The sequence below is a fragment of the Drosophila teissieri genome, chromosome X (assembly GCF_016746235.2).
Source record: "Drosophila teissieri strain GT53w chromosome X, Prin_Dtei_1.1, whole genome shotgun sequence".
Lineage (NCBI taxonomy): Eukaryota > Metazoa > Arthropoda > Insecta > Diptera > Drosophilidae > Drosophila > Drosophila teissieri.
In genome coordinates this window covers 15,665,408-15,689,834 of record NC_053034.1, presented here as the reverse complement: position 1 = coordinate 15,689,834, position 24,427 = coordinate 15,665,408, and the positions used below count along the sequence as shown (strand labels likewise).

General features: G+C 41.1%; 2 protein-coding genes across 7 annotated transcripts; one reads left to right on the top strand and one right to left on the bottom strand.

Annotated features, from left to right (window-relative positions):
• Positions 1-134: 134 nt before the first annotated feature.
• On the top strand, positions 135-24,346 carry LOC122625313 (ecotropic viral integration site 5 ortholog). Of its 4 annotated transcripts, XR_006326545.1 has the most exons (10): positions 135-689; positions 15,713-16,137; positions 16,515-17,550; positions 17,624-17,738; positions 17,959-17,976; positions 18,409-19,076; positions 19,143-19,260; positions 19,333-19,431; positions 20,051-20,354; positions 21,472-21,596. XR_006326545.1 is itself a non-coding variant. In XM_043805407.1 (9 exons), the coding sequence occupies exons 2-9, from the start codon at positions 15,906-15,908 to the stop codon at positions 21,607-21,609; spliced, it is 2,424 nt and encodes an 807-aa protein (XP_043661342.1). In that variant the 5' UTR covers positions 135-689; positions 15,713-15,905; the 3' UTR covers positions 21,610-24,346. The 4 variants fall into 4 exon arrangements, 2 of the variants coding, with proteins under 2 accessions (XP_043661342.1, XP_043661344.1); XR_006326546.1 differs by lacking the exon at positions 17,959-17,976; XM_043805407.1 differs by lacking the exon at positions 20,051-20,354 and having other exon boundaries at positions 21,472-24,346.
• On the bottom strand, positions 8,670-12,200 carry LOC122625314 (sphingosine kinase 1). Of its 3 annotated transcripts, none has more exons than XM_043805412.1 (2): positions 12,185-12,200; positions 8,670-11,146 (listed from the first exon to the last, which is right to left on the bottom strand). In XM_043805412.1, the coding sequence occupies exon 2, from the start codon at positions 11,074-11,076 to the stop codon at positions 9,145-9,147; it is 1,932 nt and encodes a 643-aa protein (XP_043661347.1). In that variant the 5' UTR covers positions 11,077-11,146; positions 12,185-12,200; the 3' UTR covers positions 8,670-9,144. The 3 variants fall into 3 exon arrangements, with proteins under 3 accessions (XP_043661347.1, XP_043661345.1, XP_043661346.1); XM_043805410.1 differs by lacking the exon at positions 12,185-12,200 and adding an exon at positions 12,008-12,145; XM_043805411.1 differs by lacking the exon at positions 12,185-12,200 and adding an exon at positions 11,429-12,135.
• Positions 24,347-24,427: the final 81 nt, after the last annotated feature.

Below are 24,427 nucleotides of genomic sequence, written 5' to 3'. Positions count from 1 at the left end.
AATGGCTTTTATTGGTATTTTCGGTATTATTCGGATAATCGATAATGCAATAAATACTTATCTATCGGTTATCAACTATCTGCTCGTTAGGTATTGTAGAGCATGGTAACACTATTATTACGGCATAAGTCAGCTTTCGCGCGACGGTCACACCGCCAGTGGGCGAAAAAAAAACATTCGTGAATTCACCGTCGTCGAACGAACGCTGTATTTTTTTCCAGTGCAATATTCGGTCGATGTATAAAGTGTGATTGAATTAAAGTACTCCCCTTAGTAAAAAGTACTAATAAATAAATAAAGTCATAAAGAACAGCATAGGGAGAGAAAGAGAGAGGGTGAGAGAAAAAATTGCTGAGGTGTGTGCAATTGCATGTGCTTGTGTGTGTGTGTGTTTGTGTGACGTTTACAGCAGCAAAAAGTTCGGTGGTGTCGTCAAAATTGTCGAGTATTTTAGAGTTAATGCAAACGATTCTCGATCGGATATGAGTTGATCGCGGCTCATTGATTTGGTCGGATGTGGAAAAGTCTAGCTGATTGAAAACAAATCGCGGATAACAAACGATAAACAACGGCAATTTGTTGCTGCCGCAACAGCAACAACAACAGCAGCAGCAGCGCACTAACACAACCACCACCCCCTGTTCCAGCCTAACGGTTCATTCACAGTGGCCGAAGAAGAAGCAGCAAAGGTGAGTTCCAGCATCTTTATTTATATTTTAAATGCGGTTCTTCTTTTTCGTCTTCTTCCGTAAAATAACTCTACGTGTGTGTGTAAACATTATCAACGAAAAAAGTGGAGTGAGGAAAAATACAGAAACTTTCTTTCGCTGTCGGTGTGGGTTTCGGCTTGCTAGTGTGTGAGTTGCTACTCTTTTTTTTTTTACAAATTAGTGAAGCAGCAAAAGAAAAACGGGTACAAATTTTGTATGCTTTATTTTCGCGCATTAATGTAATTAAAAGCGTCCATTGTCCATTGTTCATCGCTCATTGTCCATCATCATTCATCATCGTTCATCATCTCTTTTCGCAGCTTCGCTGAGCAACAACAACAATGACAACAGGGCAGTCCTGCTCTTCCTTCCTTTTCCATTTCTATTCCTATTGCCATTCCCATTGCTCATTTCCCACTGCCCATAGCCCACCTCCCTTTCCATTTCCCAATTCCTCTTTCCAAATCCCTTTGCTCTTTCACACCCACCGCATCAGCTGCTCCTGCCTCTAGTTGTTGTTGTTCTTGCTCTGTTGTAACCTTGTCTTGCTTTCCTTTCCTTTCCTTTGCTCCGCTTTCCACCCACTTTTCGTCGGCCCAAAAGCACAGTGGGAAATTTCAGCAATCGAGGGAGGAAAAGACTCGAAACTATTTATCTGAGGTTTCTATAAAGCAGTTAACTTTTGTAAATTGTAAAATTATATAAATTAACACAATAAGAAGAATTATAAAAACGGGAATCTGTACTCTGTATTACCCGTCAGGAGTTACAAAAAAGCCCAATTAAAACTCGGTACATTTTTGCGAGCAACCTTTTTCCAATTGCGTCCACTGTGATTCGCTACATTCCGCTCTAGCCCGCTCTGCGCCTGCGCATTGCCAACTCGGCGACACCTTGCACGCAGCGTTGCCACCTTGCACACGGCCCACGTAGGCGCAACGGACAGTGGGGGTGAAAAAATTAGTCATGAATTGGGAGTAAACGAGTAATTTACTAGTTTATTTATGTTAACTTAAAACCCTGAGTTGTTTGTTTAATAGTAATACGCCAATGTAACAATTTCATTGCATTATATATAAACTCGAATACTTATTTTTCTTTCATGCTGCTGCAGCGAATTTCCTTGAAATCAGCTTAAAGATTGCTGAACTCTTGTTTATCTGCCGGTTGTGATAAGCTATATATCCGTATTTAGATTAAATCTACGTGCAGCTGTGGGTTTTCTGCTAAATGATATTGAGATATTAAAGATGAGTAAAAGCCTAAAATCACTGAGTTACGCGGAGTTTGCTTTGGAAATGCAGCTATAATCCTTTGACCTCTGCTGTACTAGACCCATCTTTTGTTTATGTTGTTTTTTTGTGCGCGGCAATGTTGCGTGCTTATTCAAATTTCAGTTGTGCTATTTATTTAAATCACGAGCATTAAAACTAGTGGAGCACATGGAGCAGAAAGTCATCGTCATGTTAATTATGATCATAAATTTCCAGAGTGCGTGGGTGTGTGGGTGTATCATCCGTCATTATCTGGGGAAGGTTGGGGTAGGATAGCCTTCATTCTGCCTTCTCCGGCAAAAAAAGAAAACAACAAAATACAAGAAAAATGAAATAACAAAAGTCAAGATACTTTTTTGGTTTATTCCAAACGGAATTCTTTTTGCGTTTTAGCGGGGTTTTCAACTATCTGCTCAAGTGTTTTCGCCATGTTTCATTATTTGCATTGTTTTACGATATTTTGGCGGCTGTTTGCTGGTTATTATGTTGCCCATTTGGATCGCTAGCTTTCGACCTTCGCCGCAAAGCCGCAAAAAATATATGTCAAAAATAATTTGCACTTGAGTGTGTTTCCCTATCGGCATTTATTTTGTATTTATGCATACATATGTTCATATGTATGTATATTTTTTAACGGATCATAACCAAGCGCTTGCCAACACGTTTTCGCGCAACCAAACTAAACGCAAATTAAGTAAGCCAACTGTGAAATTACAGTGATCACTGCAGAAAAAAGACCCCAAAATACTCCGAATTTGTTTACATTTTAAGTGCATTTAAATTATAATATATACCACTATGATATAAATATAATTAGTTGTTGAAGCAAATACTAATTTTTGGAGTCAAGTTCATGATCGAGTTGCAACCTTTTTTGGACCTCAACCAAATATCCATGTAACTTGCTTTACTTTACTTTATCGGCATTTGGTTACTTCCTCTGAAATTTGTTTTTCAAACAATTTGACAACCTCATGCCGTCTCTTGCGATTGCGCAGCTACCTTTTGTTAGCCGTCCCTTTCTGACGAAGCCAAAAGTGCCGTTATGTAAAAATCAGGCAATAGCTTCCACAACATAAATCCCATACATATCGAAAAAAACAACAACAATGGTGGGGCAGCCAGCATCCACACAGTCGGAGTCAAGCCATTGTGGCCACTTGGCCAGCTGGAGGCTTACCTGATTTGCCTGCCCCAAAGCATAGAAAATCAGGTAACAACAGAAGCGGTAATGGCGATACCGATATGTGTGCCAATCTCCAATGCAGACGTGCTGGTATTTCGGGGCACAGTGAATGCCCAATAACGCCGAAATAATTATAAATATTATGTTCTTCTCTCAGTTTAAACACAAATATGGATTATTATATTTCACTAAATAATTGGGGTATTTGTATTGCTATTATGCTACTTCCTGTATTTGTTTAAGCCAATACCCACTGTATTTGGTCAAATTCCAGATTTCAAGCAATGAATTTACAGTTTGGCCAACAATGTCGGTTTGTTTGTTGTTTTCTGATTTTCGCTAGCCAGTTGTCTTTCCTGACTTGTTGAAGTTTTTTCCCTGTCATTCCTTGTGTTTTTTTACTCAATCATTCAACTGCAATTGCAGACACATATCGTTTTTTGCTATTTATTATTGCTGGAAAGTGAAGGAGTTTGTCTGTTTCCATTTCCACTTCCATTACCATTTCAATTTCAGTCTTGGTTTCGGTTTCGGTTTCTTGCGGCTGTTGAAATCCAAAACGGCTCAAATATTGCGTTGAAAACACTTTTTATTGAAGCACTTGTGAATGCTACTGGGAACTTATTCCAGCCAACAGGCCACTGAAACAACAATTGTATAAGTACACTGTAAATGGAGATGTATTATTTTAAATCGTGTGCCCACAACAATCCCTTTTGGAATTGAACTTGACATTTAAATTGATTGCTAATTGAAATGATTAAGTTAAAAGGTCATTGGTTTTCGTGATCATCTCATTAAGTACTGAAATAAAAACGGCTAAAACAACAAATTACTTTCCCGCAATTCCATATTTCTCTGTTTCTCCAAGTGTACCAGCAGCATACAGCATCATGTGCTGAATAAATTATGTTAATGAGTTGGGAGTCAGTTGGGGGCTTCCGTGGGCTGGCTAAAAAACTCTGGGGAATCGTATTTCATAATTCCATTTGGCCGCTGCCTTTCCGTTTGTTTCATATTTTCCGTTTGCTAGACTTTGTTTCATCGTGCCGCCCCTTTTTATCCACGCAAATGCACAAGTGCACAACCAAAGTGATTGAAATAGTGGTTTTGCTAAAAATACAAAAGTACTAAAGAATAGAATGGTTGATCAATTCAAACTTTAAATATTTGTAAATGGTAAATTGCAAATATCTGGCAGACTGCACAATAGTTTCTAACTTCATACAACTATTAAGCAGTAAATAACGCGTAAACTAACCTCGTACCCATTTTCCTGACTGCATGTGTAAGTGAAATTTGCGCGATAAAGTTTCATTGTTCTCAAATCTTGAATTGTGCTCGAGCGGAGTGCGTCTTTCGACTGATTGAAGAAATCGTCGAATTCTTATCTTACTCCCCTCCCCTGCGGGTTCTATTTCGCCCTTCCTGCTTCTGGTTTTAATGGGTACTACGCCCTATCAGTTCCACTGTTGCACTTGTTTTCCACTTGTTTAGAATTCGTGGCGATAGATGGGGGAAATTGAGTTCGAGTTTGGGGCGACACTTGGGAATTACATTGCTACATTGGCATATTCACTAATTGTGGTAAGCAGACAGGTAAATGCATTTTGTAATTGCCACCCATAGACAGTGGTCACTCGTTAAGGGGAACCACCACTTCGCCTTTGAACTAACATTGTTTCAAAGCAAAAGTATTCTTCACACTCTTTTTATATTTACCAAAGCTTTTAACTATTTGAGGTTTGCAAAAAGATGTCAATAAACTTGGTGTATATTTGTTTTGACTACCATTATCGAGTGATTACTGTGACTGACGTCACACCATTGCCAAGGGCTCGATTGGCGTGCGTGGGAGCGAGATAGCCAGCGAGTCAACAATTCAAATTGGGTTAATGAGAGTTGGCCAACTCAGGGCTTGGTTCTATATGTACCGTGGTTGCGTATCTGTATCCGTATCTGTATATGTATTTGTATCTGTATCTGTACTTGTATGTATGCACACACAAGTGGGCGCTGGTTGGGCGTGGGGTTGCGTGGGCGTGGCACTCTTGAATTTTTGATGATTGGGCTTAAATTACATTGGGGACACAGAGCAAAGCACAACTACTTGCTCTGATATTAGGGAACATTCTTGTCCGGGCCAGACGTATGATTAGGATTCTGCCATCCCACTGGATTACTCCCAGCATAAATACCAATATGCTCCTTTGAGACATTTTCGATACTAGTTGTATTTAATTTGCTTAAAGTCTAACCTGCATGTATCTACATATTCCTATTTCAAACTCATGAATGGATGAGTTTCAAAACCAACCAATGTGCTCTACTGCTGATCCGGCTAATCTGCGCACTGCCTGTGTATGTGCCTTATAACCATGGACGCGAGTGTGCCAAGTGGTATATGGCTCTGGGGGCGTGACTAAAGATGCATTAAAAGATGCAAATGCAAATTGCAGATGCAAATGCGGCGTGTGTGCGTGCGCAAATTAGCAAGACAGCAAATGAACTTCGCTAAATGCTATCGTCCCGGTCACCCATGTATTATTCATTATGGTCCGGCACAAAAAACAAATTGGAAAAAAGGTAAAGAAATAAAAGCACACAAAACAACCAAACAAAACTCGATAACAAAACAAAATAAAACGAAATGAAAACACGAAATAAGCAAATTGTGATTTGTTCGAAAGTAGCAAGTAGTCAAAAAGAGACGGACAGTAAATTAGCCAAAGCATTCACCATCAGGTTTCTGACTAATCGCCCCGGTACAGTGGAGTCCATTGCAATAGGTCATACGTACGACAGACAGTCGGCAGAGGATGTGGAGCAGATGTGACTGCGGTCGACAGTCTGCGGCAGATGTATAATTTAAGCAAACCGCGGAGATAAAGTAAAATAACATTGCCATGAGGCTGGCACAATATTCAACTAAAGATTATAATTTGCGAATATCCAATGCTCTCTGTGGAAAAACAATGTATCGTAATAGTAAGTAATCTGCTTCAAGTTGTAATTTTTATATTACAGTTTCTTCAAATCGTAATGCAATAATATGAATTTTATAATTTATTCATGTATATGAGTTTGCAGAGTGTTTAATATTCTTCCAAACAACGAAGGAATTCGGTTTTCAAGTGAAGTTTTTGGGTATGAACAATATTCATGGAAAATATGATACAATGATACACTGCAATACAATACAGAATTTAGTAAAAGATATTTTAGAAAGCGAAAGGGAGAGCAAAACAAGTTTTTTATTTGAATATTTAATACACATCCCAAATGCCATGAGTCACATCATCTGGCTGCAAATGCTTACCTGCGACAAAACGAGCGGTTGGATTGAAATACCCCGAATCGAATTGGAAATTGTGATGGTGTTTTTTATACTTTTTGTTTGCCTTTTCCATCTGTGGGTTGCCGACTTCTAACGGTCGTGCATATATAATGCATATATGTATAATGCTATAACCATGAGTCGGCTCGGAATTAACGATTCTCATAAAAGCCACCGACTAGAGCGACTTCAAGCCAAGAAGCAGAAGTAAAAAGCGAAATGTGAAGAACTTTTTATGAATGAATTAGACTGGAAATAGTGCAGAAATATCTGCCAGCACACACATGCCAGTGTGCTTCACTCTATATGCTCTCTATATATACACACATTCATATTTATACATATTTATATACATATATTTATATATGTATATTTTGTATGCACTCAAGCTTAAGGCTGTAGAAACTTGAGAGGTCTTAGAACCCACAGTGGGCGTTAATAATTAAGGGGCCCAACTCCACAGACCATGCAAGAAATATATATGTACATATTTGAACATACATACAATGCTGTGTCCTCTGTCGTTTAAGCTGCGAACTCAGGGAGTGCTTCTGCTGTCTAATTTAAGATCCATTCATTAATCGCCAGAGGCTACTTTTTGTATCGCCGCCAGCGGAATGTAAACATCTGTTAACAGACTGTGACTACAATTAGTTATCGTTATTCATTCCCTCTATATGTATGTACATATGTATGTACACTTGTCTGCTGGCATTATTTTTGCTTGATTTGTTGTTGTCGCAATTATCTTTGCGTTGAATTGATAGTGGCAGTGAAATAATGTCACTGGATTGCCAATTCAGCGCAAAAATATACATGCTAGTGGTACAGTGGTCTCCAGCAAAAGGTTACCGCTTGGATGCAGCATAAGGAAGGTTATATCGAAAGGTTCACTTAATACTTTGCTAAATTATTTGATTAAATCAATCAATTAAGAAGTAATTAGCTGATCATTTTCTGTCCGTAAATATATGTAAGTAAACTTGTAGGTTTCCAATTGGCCGAGTCGCTCTGTCACGAAAATTGGCCCGCCTAAAAGTATGACAACTTTGAATGACAGTAAACTCATCACACATACCTATTGATTTTCATTGATCGGAAATCAGGTTACATTTCTCGTGTCTCTGTGACGTCAAAGGCTGTGACTGTGTCCCAGATTTTTCAATAAATTAAATACGCTAACTAGGATGGCCTAAAAGTATACCTCAAGTTTCAGAATATGGCCAACCGTTTAAATTGTGTGTGTGTGTGCGTGTGTGAATGATAAGAGCTAAACTTGTTATCAGTGTATCCCCAGTAGACTGGTCTACATAAGCTGTTTTGGGCCAAATATCAGCGAAGAAACCGCTCTGGAAGTGTGACTACCAGTTCGACCGTTTGGTCTTTGGTCTATCATATAGTTTATTAACATTTTCGAATGTCATTTATATCAAAGAGTTTTATTTGGTCAACTTGTTTGAGTGCCTGTCAAAGATAATCCCACCCGATGTGTGCGATAGAGTGAAAGGCTGGTTAATTACAATTTACTGGAAAAAATGGGTCACATCTATCACGCTTTGTGATGGGCTTTTGTGTTTTACAAATTCAGAATCGACAGTCTTGTTCCTATGCGCCTTAAATGTATATCTCTATATACACAATTTCTATATTGAATAGTTCATATTTACAGGTGCTTTATTATACAGCCTGATTAATTAAGTAACTGACTATGAACTCCATGATTAGCGCTATCATCGCCATCCAACTTGACCTTTAGTGTTTCTAGGTGTTAATTTTCCATCTGGTTGGGTAACCGTAATCCATTGCAAGCGTGTGGGTTTTTTTTTCGTATTTAGTCAGGGTTAATCTGGCCAATCGGTGTTTGTATTAACACATGTGTGAAGTCCCCACTTGAACATCGACCAGGTGCCTTCGTGTAGGTGCTTTCGCAAACCCCTCAAGCCCCCAACTTTGGGGTCCAATATCGATAAAAATCGCCATGCAACCGGATGAGCGTCGAATTCCCGATCCCTCCCATTTTTTTTATTTTTGTATATTTGAGAATTTGCAAAGCTATTGCTTTAATTGGCAACAGAAGTTTCATAGTTTCCACGGCAGCAAATTACCTGCAAAGTAACAGTAGCCCTTGTACCCGCACAATCTTTTGCTCATTTTTATAGCATTTTGGTTTATTTGTCTATGTATGGTGCTTAAAATAATTAACACTATCGACCGATTAAAAACGAAGAAAAAAAATAATGGAAAACAACTTAACCAACAACTTAAGTGCATAGAGTGAAGTTCTTTTTCCGTTTGATACATGGGCGGATGGAAAACTTACAGATTGCGGTTCAGAGCCATGAGAATGGGTTTTACTAATAATAGAACCAGAGATAATAATGACTTTTGCCAACTTTACTACCTAATAATGTCAAAATACGTGTACTTGGAAAAAAATATTCCTAGCTGATATAAAATGGTATCGATTTAGTAAAGGCCACAACTTTGACGCTATAATTTTAGTAAGTGAGCTAGCTTGTTCTTCTACACTAAATTTGATCTAAAGAAACTATTAAATGTTGACATTCTCTGAATGACCCTAATTCGCTTTCAAAAGCATTTGGATTAAATATTGCACACGATTGCACGATTGCTACACTACTGACCACTGGTGGTCATCACATTGATCAGGCCGGGCATCACCTCCGCCTGAATGGGTCCGTACTCCACCCGCTCGCCGTCCACCACCAGGATGCCATCGGTGCTGCTCGGCTCGATCCGGAAGGCCCGACATGGCACCACCTTGATGTACGGATCCTCGCCGATGGGCAGATGGGTGCCTGTGTTCAGGCTCAGCATGAAATTGAGCAGCTGATGGCGACTAACGCCACTGCGGATGATCACCAGGTAGATGAGGCCATCGTCCAGCCGGGAATCGGGCGCAAAGAAGACGTCGGAGGAGAGATGGGTGGTGTAGGCGGCATGGACCATCACAAAGTCACCGTCCTCGCAGATCCAGCCCTCGCTACTGGGCAGTGGCATCTGTAATCCGGGAATGCTGCCCGTTGGCACCTTCTCTGCGAATTCCGCATTGGCCGCCTCGATGCGCTGGCTAATGCTCATGCGGCTGCGATTGGAGCGCATGCTGGGTCCTCCCACGGAGTAATAGGCCGTTCTCCTGGACATGGCCGAGTGCCAGCTGTCGGCATGCTGGCGATAAACCGAACGATCCAGGGATATGGCGTCGGCGAACTGTTCTCCATCCAGACTCCCCTCCTCCTCCTCCTCCTCGGGTAGATCTTGGAATTCCCCGCCATTCAATGGCAGAGACGGTCGCTTCTGCTGGTCTGATTCAACGGGAACCTCGCGAGCCTCCCTCGCCGCTTCCACTGGTGGTTCCTTTCTGTCCTTGGCCAGTTGGTAGGACACTCGGCCCTTGTAGCTGCGCAGGCCAATTAACCTCTTGATGGCCCACAGCGTAAATCGCTGCGCTCCAATCGATCGCAAGCGCTCGCTTTCTATATCGATGTCGGCTATCAGACCCCAGCCCACCGACAGGAAGGAGTACATCACAAAGTGCTTATCCCCCGGTGCCAGTTCCACTCTGACCACATCCATGGGTGTGCTCTTTCCCGCCATGCAAGTCAAGGTGGCGTGGAGGATGGGCTTCGGTTCATATGGTTCGTTGCAGTGATGGGCCACACTCTTGGCCAGACCATTGCCGGAGCCACAGGGAATGATGCCCAGCGGTAGTTGCCTGCAGGCTCTGTGCCAGTCCATGCGCTCCATCAGCCCATTGAGCACCTCGTAGAACAGACCATCGCCGGAGGCCACCACAATGCCCGAGTAGCGCTCCAACAGATCCCTCCTGGTCCGCACGAACTCCTTGGCGAACTGCGGATGTGTGGTGATCTGGAGATCGTATTGCACCTCGGCTTCCGTCAGCAAGGGTGCCACCTGTTTCTGGAAGAGCTCGCGACCCTTGCCAGAACCGGACTTCGGATTGAGTAGAATGAGCAACGGTTTGCCACACTCGGCGGGCGAACTACTGCCATTGCCGCGCTTGTGCTTCCGTATCGTCAGGTGCCACAGCTCGGCGGTCTGCAGATTCACGCCATAGTCATTGCTCGATCGAAAGCGCAGAATCCTGAGCGTTTGCACACGCCGCAGCGGCTTCTCCTTCTTCAGATACGCATAGATGTACAAATAGGCGCTATTATCGCTATCCGGCTCGGGAGCCGCCTCCTGGCCCGGAACATTTGGATTCCGGCAGGAGTTTAGACCACCCCGCGCCCGCTTCTTCAATCGCGGACCGTAGCGCGATCCAATGATATCATCGATCCTGATGAGCTGCTCGTTGATGTGATCATCTTCGTCGGTCTCGCGACGCAGGTAAACTCCTTCCGGGCAGAGTTTCACCTGGATTTTGATGCTCTGCTTGCGCCGGCTGTTGTCCACGAAGAAGATCTCGCTCAGCTCGTTGGGCGTGCCACCGCCCACTTCCGCATCCGATGTGGGCGTGGAGGGCTCCTGCGGCTGTCCGCCACTTCGCAGCAGATTCTCCTCCGACGTCGTTGTGTTGGCCGTCATTTCGTTGCTACTTCTGTGTATATTTCGACTTTACTTCTCTTCTCTTTTTTTAGCGCTTCTTTGACCTTGTCTTCACATGCAAAAAATTTGAAACAAAACAAAAAACACAATAGTTATTGGTAGTGGAAAAAAAAAGTAAGCCAAATAGTAGAGCGCTTGCAAAAAATATTATAATTGGCAACTCGAAAACTTGTTTATTTCGCTGTTTTTTGTGCGTTGGCTTTTACTATCATTAGTTGTATTCCATCTATGTGAAATTGGAGTTTCAAAACAGGTTTTCGTTCCAGTAAATAATATACATGGGCACAATTATTTCTATTTGCTTTGGATCTGTGTCGAAATTTATACTCGCCGTCATTGGTGATGATTTCACTTGAATGGTAACCAAAATAAACTCCTGAAGACACACTTTAAAAAATTATATTGCGAACGCTATTAAATTTCCATTGATTGCTTCATTTTTGTGGATTTTTGCAAACCAGTTAATGATTTAGTTCCTTTCTTTTCTTTTTTCATTTGTTAACAACAAATTTTTCTTTGTTTTAGCATTTTCTTTGTTAAACCAGATATCGCACAATAAAGCAACAAACAATATAGAATTTAGTCTTCTTATTGCTCACAAATAAAAAAATGAGTCAAGTGTTTGTAATACATGTTGTTTTTTCCCAGAATGCACAAAAGAATTTTTGTTTTCTTTGTTTGATTTTAATGGGTATTAGTTATTAATTTTATATAATCTAACTATGAATATTAAGTCTTGTTTATTGTTTATTTGTGGCATGCAAAATTTGAATTAGTTTATTTACGCCTTATTTGGCAATTTCCATTGCGATGTTTACGTGTTATTAAATGAAGGGCTATTTTTTTGTAGATAACTCGACCGACTGCCGATTAATACTATTTTTGTTTGGGGCTTTGGCTTTGGCATTACATTTAATTGTTTGTCCACATGCGATCGACGCTGTTCACCGTAAAGTCTGCGATGTATATATAGTATACATATGGCGGCTCGATCCCGCCGATCCAATCCGATCCGGGTTGCGATCGCTTCCTGTGCGCTTGACACGACAATTCGTACTGAAAGTCTGAAACGCGAGGGTGAACTAACCTTATTTTCAATGGAGATTTGGTTTTACGATTGCACTGTTGCTGTTGCCTTTGCTTTTGCCGTTGCCGTTGCTTTTGCCTTTGCTGTTTTGTTATTTTGTTGTTTTGCCTTTGTTTTTTTTACTTTGCTTTTACTTTCTCACACACACCAACGCGAACGCCGCACAAACACTTGTTGCTTGTTTGTATGGCATGTCGAAATCTAATCAACACGTATCGTATCGATGAGATATTACCTGTGGCTGCCTTTGCGCCCATGCCCATGTCTTTATCTTTTCCAGTTGGCAGCTCTTCTATTTTATTATGAATTTGCTTTTATTTGATTTACTCGGTCGCATGGCCGCATTTTTCTCAGTGCACTTTAGCAATTGAACAATTTGCCTTTGACTTTGGAACGCGAGCTTTTCGGCTGGCATGGCCTTTCGCGATTTGAAAATGCTGCATTTTTTAACTCTCTTTTGAGTGTACAGTGGTCAGTCGATAAATGGAATTTGCTTTTTTTTTGGCTTTTGTATCCGAATATTGCAGGTACTTCAAATACTTTTGAGTGTAAGCTTATATTCGATGGGAAATACAATTCAAAAAAGCGGAAAAGTCACGAATTTCTTTGGTCAAAATATAGGAGCACTGTACATGTGCCACCTTTTTGCAATTCACCGACAATGCAATTGTTTGCTTACATGGACAATAAAACAGCACTTAACCCCAACCGTACTGTGTGTGTGGGTGTGTGTCGTCTATTGTTTTAATCGATCATTTTGCGTGGGATGAGTGAGTAATAAATAGTGGAAGGGGCACTTGCGGCACATGTTGCGTATACGTCATGTTGCCCCTCAGATCTTATCGCTTATCATGTGTCCTAGTGACAGTTGGAACACCCAGTGACTCACCCAATTACAATTCACATTTAACGCTTTTTAATGGCAACAAAAAAATGAAATTGAACCATTTCGGTGGAATCGCTTGGCAGGTGTTGGTTTTGGATCTACTTGATATGGTTGATATGGTTATGTCAATTTGCGATTTTAAGGGCTTGCCGTAAATGAATCGCAATTCCTTCTGCTTAATCAAATTTGCTTGCTGTTTGCTTCTGCCAGGTGCACAAATTGTATTTTTTAATATTTTTTATTTGCTTTGGCACTGCGCGTTCGTTGATATCAGTGAGCGAAATAAAGATTGTACAGTGTATTGATATTGGCCACGGTCATTCTTGGACACATACAAAGTACAGTGGTAACACTGATGTGATTCAAGTGTTGTAACATACTTTTAACAACAAGGATATGAAAAATGATTGTTTGGATCAGATGCACCACTAAATTTCTTCTAAGATTTGATCTCTTGAATTAGTAAGATATGTGTATATTGTTTCTTTGTTTTTCATGCAATCGCACCCATCCCTTTGGTTAAAACAAGCCCTTAAAATAGGCAATAAAAATGTGTTTCGTTTCACATAAAAAAACACACCTAAGTTTTCCATCGATTCGCAGCAATAATATTGACGCAAGTAGACTAACCTACCCGTATTTTACTGTAGTTAAATTGAAAGATACGCCTTGTGAGAGAAGACACGCCAAAATGGAATATTTAATGGGCTTAAAACGTTTTCTGACTGATTCATGAGAGGTTTGCGTTCGCACCTAAGTGAATCAGACCAAAAATAAAGAAGGCAATGCAGACATTGCAATAGGAGCCATACACCCATACACTTCATATACACCCCCACTTTGGTAATTATAACTCGTTCATTAGTCTCGACAACTTAAAAACTTTGATTTATCATTTGAAAAGGGAACCACTCAAGTGGTTACCCACTGCACCATACAAATATCTATAAACATATACCATGTACATACGTACACGCAGCCATCTGAATGTCTGGATGTTTGAATGCACTTGCTCACGAAAAGTCGAAAAGTATTCCACTGGCTGCTTGTTTATCGTTTCCTGACCTACATATTTATTTGAATTTACTTTGCCTTTCAATTCTATTGAGACCACACCGACTGGGGCAGGAGCAGCCATCTGTGGGCGGAGGGGGCCGTTTGCGAAGGGGTGTGGCATTGTCTGGCCAGAGGAATCCATTAGATAATGGCCAGACGAAGCAGACGGAGCCGACAGAAGCCCAAAGGCGGCTCAGAGTGCCTCCAGATATGAACAGCTGGTTTGGAAGGGGTTAAGAGCAAGCTGATGGACTACAAGTGTATCCATTAGGAACACAAATAGTACCCACAAGCAGTATACATTTATTTATTCATAAGTAACTATTTAGTATCGAATGGGATATTTTTATAAATGACAGCTTTTGCTTATCAGCCGAATTCTGGAAAGTAGAATTTTGATACCTTTAGATAAGATCACACTGAAATTTCGTACAATAAAATGTGATAAATGTGGAATGATCCAACTCAAAAGATCCAAAATTGCTACATTTTCGTAGAACAAGCTAATGAGGAATGTCGGATTAATGGAAACGGCAACTGCGGCAATAATATTCGATTATCAGAACGTTGATAAAAGCGTGGCTACGTTGCTACTTCCACTGAAAATAAAAATCCTCCGCATTAGAAACAAACTGATTGATTGAAACCCCAAAGAAGAATGTGGAACTTATCAAAATTGAGTAGAAGTAATAATTACCAACCTAATATTACGCCTTTATTGTTTTTTTCCTTCGTCTGCGACTATCTTTCCTCTCCAAATTGATAATTGCTGTGTTTTTTCTAACAAGTTTCAACTTCCTTTGGATTTATTATGTTTATGTCGAGAGAGCTAGAAATGTCTAAAATTCTTGATAAAAATATGGGGTTCTCTTTGAAAATACTTTATATTTCACTTGTAAAGAGTGATGTGTCCAAAATAAGCTCTAAACTATTTTATTTGTCATATGCAAGTTAAGATGTAGCATTTTAAAAATTTGTATACATATAAATAAATTGAATGCAGTGAGTTTAGTTCTAATTTTCTGCATTTCTAAGATCGAAACAAATTCTGCCTTAATTTTAGCCACTTATTTTCTAATGCAGTTAATTACCTAATTTGTGGAGCACTTTGCGCTGCTTTTTTGTATTGCGAGTGAAAAAGAAGAAAGTTAAACTTGATCTAGTTGCGTGGTAAGGTTGAACATACCCGCCGCAAAGAAATTGCCGCCTAGGCAATCAACAGAAAGCCCTGACAGCTTTTTCCATTGTGTTCAGTTGCAGGTCCGCCCCCCCTGACCGCCCCCTCTAACCCCCTTTATAAGCACGGGTTTTGTAGGGCGCACGAATAATAAACAAAACAAGAGGAAAACAAAAACACAGAGGCTGGCAAACAGAGTGGAATACTTTGCACTCGCTTCTATTTGCTTAATATATGTATATAGTATTTTGTAGTATTTCCATTATGTGGCACATGCCAGATCTCGAGAGGAGTTCATTTCGCTGGTTTCTCGAATTCCGGTAACTTCAGTTTCGCCAGCTACTACACTATATCTCAATTGATAAATTTGCTAACGAATATATTTCCCTTCTGTTCCGTTTACTTGCAGTGTGCGAAACTGGGAGCATCATGTGGCGGTTTTAGAGCATCACACACGAGGATAATTAACCACAAATCAGGAACTGGATCAGGATAAGCAGCACTGCAGATCGAAACGGAAAGGTAGACCACGGTACAAAGATTCTGAAAGAGGGAGTATAGACTGAGATCGGAGATCGGAGAACGTCGTTCTGCGTCAGAAGATGACCCTGACCACAACGACCACTGCCTCATCAGCCGAGAGCCAAGCGAAAATGGACGTGAAGGGCGGCGCACTTCCCGGCGAAGAGAACCTGCCCACCTCCGAGATGGATCTGCTGGCCAAGCTGGAGGCGGCCAACAAGCTCATCGAGAGCGACGCCAAGTCCCTCAACTCTCTGCACTCCACGCACAGTCGCAAGAACTCGGACACGAGTCAGATCAGCCTCACGTCGAGTAAGTATAAGTATGATGGGTACTGCAAGTTAGTGGATCTTGAAATGGAATTACCACCAAGGTATATAAGGACTCGAATTTCGATACCCCTTTCTATTGTTGTTCTCTACAAAAGGTTAGCATTTTATTCGAATGGCTAACAACCAAAATCGCTGTGTAGTTATTGTATCACAAAATCCATTTCGAAAGATATTATTGATAAGGGATTCGACATGTGGTAGCTGAAAAGGTTGTGACTAATATTAAATCCGATTCTGTCGAAACACCATGACTAAACTTTAAAACATTGCAAGCTAAAAAGATAAATATGTCATAAAATGTCGTAGTAGGCAGTGGAACAAGTAGAACTCGATGACTAACCAGTGTCTTTGCTTCAGGTGGAAACTCGGTGGCCGAGGAGGACATCTGGACGACGTGGGCCACCATCCTCAATGACTGGGAGGGAGCACTGAAACGAAAGAATCCCTGCGTGAGCGAGCTGGTGCGCCGTGGAATTCCACACCACTTCCGGGCGATCGTGTGGCAGCAGCTGAGTGGAGCGTCCGATGGCGATAAGAAGCAGTATGCGGAGTACATCAAGGCGACCAGTGCCTGCGAGAAGGTCATACGACGGGACATTGCCCGCACCTATCCGGAGGTGGAGTTCTTCAAGGAGAAGGATGGACCCGGACAGGAGGCGCTGTTCAATGTGATCAAGGCCTATTCCCTACACGATCGCGAGGTGGGCTACTGTCAGGGCTCCGGATTCATCGTGGGACTGCTGCTGATGCAGATGCCCGAGGAGGAGGCATTCGCGGTGCTCGTGCAGATCATGCAGCAGCATCGGATGCGACACATGTTTAAGCCCTCCATGTCGGAGTTGGGCTTGTGCATGTACCAGCTGGAGAATCTGGTGCAGGAGCAGATACCCGACATGCACATTCACTTCCAGCAGCAGGGCTTCCAGACGACCATGTACGCCTCCAGTTGGTTCCTCACCCTATACACGACCACACTGAATGTCAATCTGAGTTGTCGCATCATGGACGTCTTCCTCAGCGAGGGCATGGAGTTCATCTTCAAGGTGGCATTGGCCCTGCTGCTCACCGGCAAGGAAACGCTGCTCTGCCTGGACATGGAGGCCATGCTTAAGTTCTTCCAAAAGGAGCTGCCCGGTCGCGTGGAGGCGGATGTCGAGGGCTTCTTCAATCTAGCCTACTCCATAAAGCTGAATACCAAGCGTATGAAGAAGATGGAGAAGGAGTACCAGGACCTCAAGAAGAAGGAACAGGAGGAGATGGCCGAGCTGCGGCGACTGAGACGCGAGAACTGCCTGCTGAAGCAGCGCAATGAGCTGCTGGAGGCCGAGAGCGCCGAACTGGCCGATCGCCTGGTGCGTGGCCAGGTCTCCAGGGCTGAGGAGGAGGAAACTAGGTAAGCAACTCGAATATGTTTAACTACATGTGTACAAACTGTCGATACTCACATATTTTATTATATATTATAGTTATGCCATTCAGACGGAGTTGATGCAGTTGCGTCGGTCTTACTTGGAGGTCTCCCATCAGCTGGAAAACGCCAACGAGGAGGTGCGCGGCCTGAGTCTTCGGCTGCAGGAGAATGTGAGTATTGTTGGGTGAACCATCCATGAACTTTGGCGATACTCGACCCCATGTCTCGGTCATTTGTCCTGTAACTAAACCGGAATCTGTTGCTAATCTTCTGTATTCTTTTCTATTTTATTTGATTTCTTATGGTTGTGGTGCTTCAAAATACACACACAAATTGTTCGCTTTAATACGAAAAAAATAAATTCAAAATAAATGCCCAATTCACAAACAGAATGTATCCATCGACAGCGTAAGTATCTCGTGAGTTGTTCACGCAACCTTGCTTCGTAGTTTGAATGTACAATACAATAACTCTGCCGTTCTGTTGTTTTGCATGTTTATTGTTTTGCCCTACATACATAAATAGAATATCTAAACACATATTCGTAGTTGTGACCAGTAGGCCCAGAAAGTGTTCAATAATATTTCATTTGGAAAGGGTACTTCCTTATAAATTTATACCAAGACTGCAACGTACAAGGGCAATTAAGCCCATTCACTTATTGCGAAGCTTACTGGTTGCGTAAATAAAGAACTATAATCTAGGATAAGTACATAATAGGATTCCTAACCCCTGTAGACTTGTTTGTCTCATAGCTAACAACTCACATTCTGCATGCCCAAAACCACTCAATGTCCACACAAAACAGCTCAACTAATCCCATTATCGATTGACATTTAGAATAACTCTCGGCAGTCGTCCATTGACGAGCTCTGCATGAAGGAGGAGGCACTCAAGCAGCGCGACGAGATGGTCTCCTGTCTGCTGGAGGAACTGGTGAAGGTGCGTCAGGGACTGGCCGAAAGCGAGGATCAGATCAGGAACCTCAAGGCCAAGGTGGAGGAGCTGGAGGAGGACAAGAAGACGCTGCGGGAAACGACGCCCGACAATTCGGTGGCTCACCTGCAGGATGAACTGATTGCCAGTAAACTTCGCGAGGCCGAGGCCTCACTATCGCTAAAGGATCTCAAGCAGAGGGTGCAGGAGCTGAGCAGCCAGTGGCAGCGGCAGCTGGCCGAGAATCAGCGCAGCGAAAGCGAACGCACCACCAACGCTGTGGACTCTACGCCCAAGAAGCTGCTGACCAACTTCTTTGACAGCTCCAAGAGCAGCGAGCACACCCAGAAGCTCGAGGAGGAGCTAATGACCACACGCATTCGCGAGATGGAGACGCTCACCGAGCTCAAGGAGCTGCGACTCAAGGTCATGGAGCTGGAGACACAGGTGCAGGTGTCCACCAATCAGCTGAGGCGGCAGGACGAGGAGCACAAGAAGCTGAAGGAGGAGCTCGAAATGGCCGTCACCCGGGAGAAGGACATGTCCAACAAGGCGCGTGAGCAGCAGCACAGGTTCGTTACACTACCTTAACGAAGCCACATCGTCCACGTAATAATAATATTCAAATTCATTCCTAGATACTCGGATCTGGAATCTCGCATGAAGGATGAGCTGATGAACGTGAAAATCAAATTCACCGAGCAAAGCCAAACGGTGGCTGAACTGAAACAGGAAATTTCCCGACTCGAGACCAAGGTATTTATTCACTGCATATGGTTTATAGTTTTGCACACTTTTCTTAAATTGCTGCGTCTTTGCAAATTACAGAACTCTGAAATGCTCGCCGAGGGCGAACTGCGCGCGAATCTGGATGATTCGGATAAGGTGCGCGACCTGCAGGACAGGCTGGCCGACATGAAGGCGGAGGTGAGCACGGGATGGCATTCAATGCCCACAGCATTTGTCGCTAATCCCCCACTGCTTTTGGTTTTGGTTTCGGTTTCGGTCTCGTTTTAAGTTCATTCAAATGCCAGCAGCAGCAGACATTCAATAATTACACGTCCACCCACTTTATGCCTCACCCAACTCACCCAACTGACTAAACCAAAGGTCAGACAGATCAGAGACATGTTTCTAATCTGCAGGAGCACGCTGTGGCCTCCTGTAGGCGATTTTCACTGAAAATAAGCTTTGTTTGCTAGCTAAGAAGCTCAAAGCAAATCTGCTCAAATCAAATCTGTTCATGAATTATTCTCTCAAATTGTGAAATATACAGATTTGATTTGACAGAGAAGTTGTTAGTGTAAAAAACCAAAGAATTTTTTGAGTTTATTGTGCTTTACTGTGCACCCTATTCGATTTCGCTATTCAGGGATTTTATTGTACGTTTTGTTTATAATTTTGTTGGTTGATTTTGAAAACCCATTTCGTAACCCATTTGCTGTAAGCCAAGACAATAATCTTGTATTTCTCATTGAATTTCTTTTTCACACGCAAAACACAAAAACTAAAAAAAAAACAATGCGTTGTTGGTTTCGCTCCATAGTATCCCACGCCAATAACCAGCCCCGACACTGAACCGTGGAAATGGATAAGCTAAACTAATTTTAACACAACCCCGAACACGAAAACCAATTGATTGATAACGAAACAAAACGATCAAAATTATGAAAAATTACAAACAAAACAAAAAAAAAAACAAAAATATTTAAAAAGCAAATTACCGAAACCCAATTTGAAAGTCAAGAAGCCACAATTATCCTCTAATCTCTATTGCCACACACACACAACTCCCGAAAACGTAAAGAAAATCAAAAGTCAAGCAGCAGGCCAAGCTACCAACTACCCAGGTCTCTATGAAACTGCTCAAAACATCTCAGTACTTTTTAACCATTGCGTATTTGTAGCATCTAGCATCTGTTGACCTTGCCATCCCATAGTTCGCACGATCTGTAGCCTCTAGACCCCCGCCATTTAACCCATTACTTCCATAATTGGAAAATGCATGAATGAATCCTGTTTTTCACTTAACCATTTTTGTATTGCCGGTTTTCAGTATCACTAGTAAACTATTAGTTAAACTAGTCAATGAAAGGAATTCGATTTAGAGCTCAAAAATATGCATTATAAATTAATATACTAATATTGTACCATAAACGTGCTGCATAGTGTAATTCCCTCCGAATTTCCAAAGCTTTCTGCGAGCTTTGAGCTTGTACGCGAACCCTTATGTGGAATACCTGCTAGTTTTGATCGTTTCTATGCCTTATTTTGATGTGGGTCAATGACTCCTAGTAGCATTCGTATTCAAGATTGACTGATGGTGCCATGGAAGGTGTCTGGTTTTTAATCAGAACCCGCTGTTGTTTGTTTGTTTTGCATACTTGTAATGACGTATTGTAAGCGTTGGTCTTGACATGAGAATGTGGCATCCGTTGATGCTGTTTTGACACGAGTTCGTTTCGACCTTGCTATGGATGATTTTTTTTCGATTTTTACTTGAGCTGTACTTGCACAACTATACATGAGGGAGTGTTCTAGATCTATGATTTATGGAAATGCATTTTGTAATACTATTAATTTTCTGCACGCTCGCATGCCTTCTTATCTAACAGACACACTTACACTCATAGCAACTAATCAATAAGGTATTTAAGACACGTTTCTCTACACGGACATTTAATAAGATTTATCTGTACTCGAATCTATGTTTCTTGTTTTCTAATTACTCGGTTAAAGCACTTCAGGCGGCTTTTTTTTTAGTTTTGTGATAATTGGTATTATTATATTATTATTATACACTTAAATGTAATTTTCATTTGAAGTAAAAATGTCGAATTCTTCTTAATCGCCGCATGATCAAAATTAGCAACTGCTTTAGCCTTGTAATCGTATTTTATGCGTATATCTTTATAACTAATATTTTTAACGAATGACATACTAACTAAAATTTTCGATTCACTGCAGCTGACGGCATTGAAAAGTCGCGGCAAATTTCCGGGCGCCAAACTACGCAGCTCCTCGATCCAATCGATCGAGTCCACCGAGATCGACTTCAACGATCTTAATATGGTGAGGCGCGGGAGCACGGAGCTGTCCACATAACCTAGAGATGGATCAGATCCTCAGCACATCCTCACCAGCCAACAACCACAACCAGGAGAAAAGCAGCGAGTGAAAGGGGAGGAGAGCATCAGGGCAGTACAGGATACACCCAGTTCTAAATGGGTGGGCAAGCTGGAGGCGAGTTATATGAATATATATATATATTTATATATACATATATAGATGGATATATATGTAGGGCCTGTGATCATGAAACGGAAACAGAAACGGAAGGAGGAGCATCGAGGGGAGGGGAAGTAGGAGAAGATGGCAGAATAGTTGCAATCCCATTACAATATTATTTATGTATAATATTCGTTAAAAGTTTACTATTACGATATGGATATTCTATTACGATTATTATTATTACTTTAATCAATTTTTTTTTGGCAATAATTTTATTACTGTTATGTTTTGCAATCGAAACACACTCATATTTATTTATTTTAAATCCTAATTGAAACGATATTGTGAGAGTATTTTACACCCCCCTGTACATTAATCAATACGGCAACTGATCCAATCCAATCCGATCCGCTGCGATGCGATGCGATGGATTGGAGGTAGGAGATTGGCATTTGAATATCCCCTAAGATGCATGGCACATATGCAATGCAATGAATTTTATGTAAATCCCTGAGGAAAAACAAACCCATTTCCCAACCCAGGCATCCTGTAAACCACTTTTAATGTAAGTTTTAAGCGAACCCAATTGTTCTTGGCTAGCAAAACGATTTTAATCAACACGCACATCGTTTTAAAGTGTGCGGAACAAACGCTTGGTTAATCGACTTGATTTATATTATGATTTCATCCCTGTAGAATGATATTAACACTCAAACACACCGTTGTCTGGAATGAATTTTGTAACTCTCGTATAGTAAGCTAAACCAATCTAAATCTAAAACTTAAAAATAAAACCAAGTGCGAAAGACAAAGTAACAAGCGTGGCCAAATGCAGAGAGAAGTGCAAGATGAGAAACTGAAAAAACCAATATACAACTATTAAAAATAGTTTAAAACGATATGTGAAAGAACCACGAAAAAAGGGGTCACCAAATTCTCCCCGTTTAAGAACGATATTACGATAACGACTACGATATTCACACTACTTACGATATTCTACTTAGTTAACAGTAGCGCTTGTCTTTATCCCTAAACAAAAAACCATGTTTTCATTTCTATGGTTAATTTAAACATCTGAAACGATTTGGCAGCTTGTCGCGAAAACCGATTTCGATTTGGACATCGACATCGACTTTCGAACGATTAACAATTATCCACAAACAATACAATTATTCAGGTTGAATCATGTTTTCCATGTGCAATATTATACATTTATTTTTGCTTCTATTGAGTTTCGTATTCTATGACAATTTTTTATTATCATTTGTTAGCATGACGTCCTCAGTGCTTAGGTTTGTTACTTATCTAAGTCGACTAAGACCGATTAACTTAATTAACTTAATTTTTTTGTAATTCCATTGATTTGCCCATCATGACAAACCGATAAGTAATCTATGTAATATGTTTCGTAGCTTGTAAGTATGTCGAAAATGATGTCACAAAACTTTGTTATGTAAACACATAGTATATGTAATGCTTAAGTTTTCTTCCCGACTTTGGCAGAACTATTAGAATTTTTTGTTCTACGCGATAATTAATGATTATGATTATGTAATGTATGTACTATATATAAAGATATGTTTGCGGCTGAAAGACGAGGCTGCTGGGGGGCCAGTATTAACAATCAGCAGCAGTTAACAGACATTTAAATATAGAAAACATTCCCGAGAAAGTCAAATTTCCCCCAAATGAAAGAAATGAAAGAAAAGAAAAAGAGAATCCCTCAACAGCCTCGAGTCTTAAGAATTTGGCACGTCTAGAGTTAATTGCGTATTATGTTATGGCAAGCGAAGGCACAAATTATACGATATCCAAAATAGTTTATACAAATTTGTACACGCATATGGAGCATTATTGTTGGCCAAAGTCTAGACTTGGCCCGCGGCATAGTTTGGTGTTAACTGATTGACCAATAAGTGTGGAACTCGTGCGAATTGCCGTTCAAACAATTGCCCCCACTTAAGTGACTCATCGGGGCGGTAGTATAATGAACCCCCTCGTCGATAGCAGCTAATTTCAATGCCCTGCTCTGTCAGTTGGATTTGATAAATGTGGAAATGTGAAAAGACTCTTGGCGTTTATCAATTCAGCGTGCGAATGCCAATGACTTTGGGCCCAGACAGAAAGCAGACGGTAACGATTTGTTGACCTTGCACGAGAATGGTCGACTCGAAACTCCTTTGAACGCAATTAATTAGCGGGCACACTCGCGTATAGCGTATATTTAATTCAAATAAATCAAGTTCAGCTTCCATTGAGCAAGAGTCTACAGTCTTCAGTGTTCATCTTGATTTGCACTCATTGATTGCGTTTCACGTTTCATTCATTGTTGATCCATTGAGCAAAACCAAGCGACAGAATTCAAATCACAAGAACTGGAAAGTAGTTGACAAAATACCACAACAAATAGTGTTATATACTTTACATATACCTAACTATATCAATATAACGATAAAACTGATAACTGAGGAGCAGTGAAAAGCTCGCAGGGCTACCGCATGATAGAAGTAAAATTCTACTAAAACTACAACAAATCAATAAAATTAAACCGATATACAAAACGAAATCAAAGTTACAATTTTTAGTATTAAATAAATCAAATGAAAACCAACATAAAGGAGCCTTTTATATTGTGGTTCACATGGCTTATCGGCCACTGAAAAAACTCAACCCCATCAATGAACTCTCGCCG